This window comes from Morone saxatilis, unplaced genomic scaffold (assembly GCF_004916995.1).
Source record: "Morone saxatilis isolate NCDOM2014 unplaced genomic scaffold, NCSU_SB_2.0 Contig20, whole genome shotgun sequence".
Taxonomy (NCBI): Eukaryota; Metazoa; Chordata; class Actinopteri; family Moronidae; genus Morone; species Morone saxatilis.
Window position 1 is genome coordinate 20,466,090 of NW_023339763.1, and position 7,245 is coordinate 20,473,334.

At 41.4% G+C, this 7,245-nt stretch overlaps 1 protein-coding gene across 1 annotated transcript in view; it reads left to right on the forward strand.

Moving 5' to 3' along the window:
* spns2 (spinster homolog 2 (Drosophila)) overlaps nt 1-7,245 on the forward strand; it is a gene marked incomplete in the record, with an annotated part of 62,423 nt that overhangs the window by 16,316 nt on the left and 38,862 nt on the right. Inside the window, 1 exon segment of the mRNA XM_035667157.1 lies at nt 4,450-4,515. Within this exon segment, the coding sequence (XP_035523050.1) occupies nt 4,450-4,515 (66 nt within the window).

Below are 7,245 nucleotides of genomic sequence, written 5' to 3' on the forward strand. Positions count from 1 at the left end.
AATTGTTGTAACAGCGGGTTACTCACGAACCATGACAGAATATTTTGTTTATATCAAATGTGACCAGTAGACAATTGCAACATTTTATCCAAGAGTGGTAGAATTACGATCCAAATGTCAAACATTACCAGAAACATTTTGAATAGGGCTAATAACATATGCTGTGGTTTTTTGGCTTTCTAATGTTTGTAGCTTAATCATTCACAGTTTACGGGTCTACAAAAAATTAACATAAAATATTATTCAAAAGTGATTACATCATATTAATGGCCAAAGCTAAGAGAATCGCGTATTCCAGACACATATTTCTAGTAAGTAAGATGAAGAAAATTGTTGCTAATTGAGCCAAAGAATGCTAGAAGGTTAACACATAACAGTTTTTATACTTTCTAACTCATGACCGTTCTTCAATTATAATACAATGAATGGAAACAAAGCACCTAAGAAGATCATTGGCATGTGGTAGACATTCCCACAAAAGCTATATTGCTTACTGGTGTAAGCTACTAATAATAAAACCGATTACTTACTAATTTAGCTGATTACAGCATCAGTATACTGCCTACTATATAACCAGACAAATTAAGTATGGATACAGAATCCTGCTCTGCTTTTTCGTAGCAGCTGCTTCTCCATTGTCTTCTAGTTATTTGCACTTAGCCATGCCTCATGCTATGAGATATGATTAAAAAGACTCCTAAATCTTCCTCAGGCTGCAGTGTGAGTGTGCAGTTGTGACCAGTAGGTGGAAGCATTTGCCAGCAAAAGAGACATCTTGAGCATCTATCGTCTGTAACCCTCACAGATAAGTAAATCAAGTGGAGCATTAATGCAACCCAATATAAACAGTGCTGGCAGTGGTTCCCTAATCTCACTCTACTGTCCTTCTAATCTCACATGGAAATTATTAGAGCGTTCACTTTAGTCCTGTAGGTTCTGAGCATGTTTGCCGACCCTTCCACATGGGATTGATTGTGGGAGTGCACATTAATAATAATAACATGTATTAATGTGTGGGTGCACATTAAACGTGAGATACACAGTAGTTAAGGCTGAATAACTGGCTTTCCAGAGGCATTTTTGTAAAGCACTTTGTGTTTCTGTGTGAGTGAAGGAGCTTGCTTGCTTATGTGTGGCGTATGTGCGTGCATGTGTGTATGACTCACGGTCAGCTGCGGCCTGCATATCTAGTTTATGAATCACCAGGTTGCACTCCATAACCTTTCAACTGGCTAGTTGCCCCTGGGCACATACATAAACCATTTCATTTTAACACTGCATCCCTCTGAATACCATCACATACAGCAGTTTATATTTAAACCCCAGGGACTGAAAAATAGCTATTAATGCCGTCTCTTCTTCAACTCTGTTCTTTATTGTATTTTGATGATTGACTGATAATTGTACCTGAGGAAGTATCGCTTCAAATGCCAGGGGGTTCTTGGAAAGATTGTTGCTCAATTTATTTGACGAAATAGAAATTAAAATTCTTATAATGCTATCCACATGTTTTAAGAAACCTAATAATAATTCAATATCCACATATTGAAGTCAGCTGTAACACCTGAAGATGAAGGGATGACAGTCAGTGCTTAAAAGTGAGCCAGCAGAGAGGCCCAAACAGTAAAAAGTAAAGTAGCCTAATGATTCCAGTTGAAATAGTTAGGTAAATGTACTGTATAGTGGATAAATGGTTGGATAGTAGGATAAACAATACATTAATAGAAATATTTAGCTGAAAGTGTTGGTAAAATTGTGAATGCTAAAGGGTTGAAATAGCTGATTCATAGTTATGTTAAGCTGTAATATGGTAAATGGCTGAAAAGTCCAGCTTTCAAGTGGTAGTACAACTGGAAACTTGACCAAACTGACTAAACTAAACGTTGACTCTTTGATTGTATAAAAGAACAATCCACTTTTATATCACGAATGGTGTAAAATAATATCCAGTTTAAAATAATTTCAAGTGAACAGGCTATATTTGCCTTGACAGCTAAAAACAGTAAGCTATAAGACAAGGTGCTGTTAACTGTTCATTAACTAATTGTAGTCAGGAAGCAAGAAGTGGGAAGGTTGTGGGGGGTTATGGTCAGGGGATTGCGTGACCGTCTTCCATATGCTTAGTAGGGTGTGTGTATACATGCATAATAATGTGCATGCATATGTCTATGTACATGCGTGTCTGTAGCATACCCTCAAGGATTCTCCTCATTGTCACTGGGGGATATGGGGAGATGTGGACATTGTTGTGTCAATGTATGTGTGTGTGTGTGTGCACTTCTTCCAGGCTAATTAGAGTACAGCTGCAGTTGTACTGTACACTGTTAAACACTGCTGTCGCTGTTTGACAGCCTTGACAGGGGGGCAGAATTGCTGTCACTGCCGACCTGTCTGCCAAGGCCATGTAGGGATGACAACCTGGTGTGTTTTAGGATTATAAGTGGTTTCAAGTTTGCGTGTGAGTGAAGGGAGGAAGATCAGCTCAGCAGACCCCTGCCTGCTTTCCCATTTTGAGTCTCTTTGGACAAGAGAATTAACTAAATCCTGAAGCGCTTAAAAATGTGATCTGAATTCTTCCATCAGTCACTGAGATTTACCTGCCTAGAAATGTGAATTGAGTCTCACCTGCCTTGAGGCAGTTTCTGCATGATTGCCACATTGTGTGCTAACCAGAAATAGTTATCACACGTTAAAGCAGAAATGATGGTGCAACTAAAAGTATGTGTTCTTAGGGAATGCTAATTTAAGAAATTCAAATCCTCCCTATTATTGATTAACTGAACTGTGGGTTTCACTGAAACTGGGTGATAACCTTTTTAAGCCTCATCATTACGAAAAAGAAACGAGGCGAGGAGTTGTGAGTGTAGCGCTTGAACAAGAATGCTGCCTGCAGTGTAAGAATGTGAGCAGGTGGTTTGACTCATATGACAGGAATCTGACGTATGTTTCTGCTCCCTGTCACAGTCCAACCTGCACCTGCCTCTGCATCGCACCTCCTTTGGAACATGCTGCGTCTCTCTGTTGACAAATAGACAAGCCAGTTGAGGCAATGCAGAGGACAGCAGAATCACCAGCATCAATTATGTCGGGTGCAGTTGTTTGCTGGCATGGCTGTGATCTTCCTCATCGCCCTCCAAGGCAAAGTCCCCAAGATGATGACAAGGACATTATGCATGAGTTATTTCTGAAAGTTACAGAGACTCAGGTGCACTAGTCTAGTCTAGAGGTCAGGTTATGCTAGGTTACGCTGGTCTGCTGTGCTCAGAGGAGAGGAGCAGACAGATCAGAGGCAGCCAGCTTTTTAAAATGTTAGTCATGCCGCTGTTCCATTTTCATGAGCTGTGTTGCAATCCCTAGGACCAGCCTGCCAGTTTCACAGAGAGTCAGCTAGCACTACCAAGCACACTATGTTGCATCTGGACTGCCAGGATTTCTGGGATAGAGATGCATTATTCCTTTTCTCTTTTGCAGTTAGAAAATAAGACTTTGAACCTTTCCAAGCTGGTGGTCTCAAGAGGAGCAGAATCAATTTGATGAGACTTGTTGCTTCCTGTTTAAAAGTGTATGTTAGCCCTAATTCATCACCCTCTGATCTTCTGCTTCATCTTCATCTTCTGATGTTTATGATGTGTTAAAATGTTTATGAGATTTCTTGTGCATGCTTTACACGCTCGCTACACCGAACACAAACCAGTCATAATGTTGCGATCAGCAGATATTGAGCCGTTCACATGCGTTCCCTTGTCCTACCTCTGGCCAAGCGCCAGGTGCAATTCACTTCATTAAGGCATTAGAGCAATGCACACTATGTGAGTTTACTCCATTCCAGCATAACTGCTCTTGGGTTACAGTAACAGGATCAAGACAACTTCAAAGACCTTGTGGTTTCTCGCAGTGGAGCGATGTTGTAGTGCTGCTGTATGTCTGTGTGACTGATGAGAGCCACCAGAAATATTGACCTCACACAGTCGGTTGCAGTGTCATCTGATAAAGCCAAAATCAACTCCAGTGAATGTGCCGAAGCTACTCCCCAGAGCTGTTTACATGAGCCAGAGGGAAGCTAATGGTGGACAAAGCGTGTGTTACGGAAATGTTTTTGTGTGTTTTACGGTAGCCGTGTTTAGTGATTTAACACCAGAATTTTTTCATATATAACACCCTGCAGTTAAAGTCTTTGCAGCCATTTACTTAAGTTTAGCACTGTACGGCAGCCAAGAGAGCACTTATCAGGGATATTATATTGCTCTTCAGGGATGTTAAGTGAATGATAGCCTTGGAGTACTGTATCCATCTTATCCAGCAATAATCACAAGCCACAGAAGATTAGCATAAAGCCCAAATTAATTTAGCTGTAAAGTCAAATAGAGTTCAGCGTTTCAATACCTGTGATTATGATTATTATTATGTCTTGTAACCACATTTATGTTTTCCCCCTCCTCCTGTTTGCAGGTGTTCTGCTTGACATCCAGCGGCATTACGGTGTATCAGACAGTGGCATCGGCTTGTTGCAAACAGGTGAGTCTCCTATAATCCTATAATTACACATGTGAAAAATCTTAGCTCAACACCTAAACATTCTCCGCATGATGAGGTTAATTATTGTGTAACTGAAATATTTTGTATTGTGTTAGCTAAATTGGATGGAACAGCCTCTGATCCCAATCTGCCTCTTGTCTTCTGGTAAATGGCAACAATGAAATACAAGCTAAGTCCCAGTTAATAGCAACAATACACAAACAATAAAAGGGTTCTTTCTACAGTAGAGATATTGACAGCACAATTTGAGGTGTATTTACATAATCAAGCCACTAATGATTTACTTACTTACTCTAATCTTTCTCTTTTATACTCATTAAGGTGCTCTAATCGTAGGATTTAAATAGAAACCATTTAATTTTTTTCTCAAGAAAGCTGATCAAAAGGGGCTCCACTTCTTCTCTAATCTATTTAAGTCTGCAAACCCAAAACAGAAATAGATTCTTCTTGGTCACGCTCACTTACAAAACTAGAAGATAAAAGCACTGCCTCAATTTTTGCAAGAATGTATTTATATCTGCATGTGAAATTCTGCAGTGATTTGGAGATTTGAGTGAGATTTCCTTACAGCAGCAGCAGCAACAGCAGCAGCAGCAGCAGGGCAGGTCAATAGAAAGGAAAACACAGACAGGAGCCAGGCAGGGTGTTCTCCTGAGAGCCTGCATGCATGTACCCAGAGCGTCTGAGGACTCTGGCTCAGGGCAGGGTTTCCTGTTCTACTCTAGACCCCAATGAATTCACCTTTTAGGGAGATACCTTGCAAAGCCCTCTCATTGGAGGACAGGACCCAGTCTTGTCTTCATGCACCCTCAAACTCACTCAAACACCAACAAACTTGCACACAAAGTGCCATTGAGTTTTGAGCAGGCATGTTTGAGTTTGAGGGGGAAAGAATACAGCCCAGTGTTTTCCTCTTTCACTTGATGTTCTTAGACTAACTTTAGGTAAACTGAATGGTGTTTTGAGGACAAAAATATCTACCAGGAAAAAGAAATTAGTAATTTCTGTTGGCTTTTCAGAATAAGCCATTTCATCATTTCCGCATCTCATTATCTCCCATTTTCACTCTAGTATGAAGAAGTAAATTTTCTCTCCTTTACACACTTTTCTCCTTTATCTTGTTTTTTTGTGCTTTTGTTGTCTGGTGTTTCAAAGCACTTTAACATAAGATGCCTCAACAGACTGGTAATGGTCTTTATATAGAATCAAACACGTTTTATCCGTTTTCTTAATAAAGCAGAGTGCCTGCATTTGTGAAAACAAACTTTCCAGGTTATGTCTGTTCCGAACAGCACGTTCTGCACTGGGGGATATGTATGAAATCTCAACAAGAAACAGGAAACTGAAAGTGTGAAGGGTGTTTGACTCTTAATTCTGTTTGCATTGGCTCATTATTTGGGTTAGGCACACAGCCACACTGGCAGAGGCCCACACACTTAAACACACACAGTATGTTAGTAGAGTGGCGTGTGTAGCTGACTTGCCCTCTGTACCGTCTGCACTTGCAGGTCTCTGAGAGACACCCAGCTGGCAAGGCTAAAATCAGGGCTGCTGTGTGCTTGGTTTGCCTGGCCTGTGCCGGCCTGTTATGGTTCAGACTCCACTTGGCCCCTGATCCCCGGGCGACCTCTTTCTCACACCGGCCTGAGGAATGCTGGTTGTCCGGGCCTTGAGCTGTGAGAGCGGGTCGGCGCAGGCAGGGAGCCTAGGTGTGAAGAAGAGGTTAGGAGGTTGACGTAATCAGGGTGCTGGAAGGGAGAGTCTCAGTGTGTGTGTGTGTATATATGTTTACAATATGCACATGTCCCTTGTGGTTTCCCAACCCCCCCACTTCTGCCTCCAGAGGGAACAATCCCTGCCTCTGTGAGCACCTGCAGGCCAGGCCGGCTCTGCCTTCTCTCCTTCCTCGCTCCCTCTGTCCTGGCAGCGTTCGTCCACCTGGGAATGCAAAGTGCAAACGTAGGTGTTTTACTGGTTGTGAGGCTTTTTCTCTCTCTCTCTGCTGCCAGGTCACCCTCACAGAAAATACTGACCACACGCTGAAGGTTCCAAGTTTGCAGAACAAACACAAGTCTTAGTCAGAATCACTTTATAAACTCTGTGTTGGTTCAGTTTGAGCAAAGGATAGCTTTGACCCTTTTCTTTGGCTCTTGATCAGAACTACTAGATTGAAAAACTTCCCATATCTAGAAGTTACTGAAAAGTTGTTTGCTTTTGGGAAATACTAGCCTGACTGAACACGAGAGCAGTACTTAGTCCTCCTACAGTGTTTGCATTTTGATTGTTCCACTCCAAAACATGTCTGTTTTGTCTATTTTTGACTTGTAAAATGTGATTTTCTTAGAATAAGCCAACAATCAGTGAGTGGAATTAGGTAATTGTATCTGTTTCTAATGAGAGAGAGGTTTTATTTTGTTTAGTGTGTTATTATCTGGTACAGGAATGTGCCTCTCCCTAGCTTGTTTTAAGATATTGATGATCACACCCCCATTGACATGGAAAATAAGAAACATATGTCTTGAGACTGAATGGTGAGATGAATGCTTTTTGCAGTGCAGTGGTGTAAACTGGCGTTTTCATGCTAAAGGACAACACATGGAAAATACCCTGTGGTGAGCTCAGCCTCCACAGCACCAGTTATTTTTGTTATTTGGCAACACCAAGCCTTTCAAAAGCCGCTTACACAACACAAATTGACTTGAGGTATGT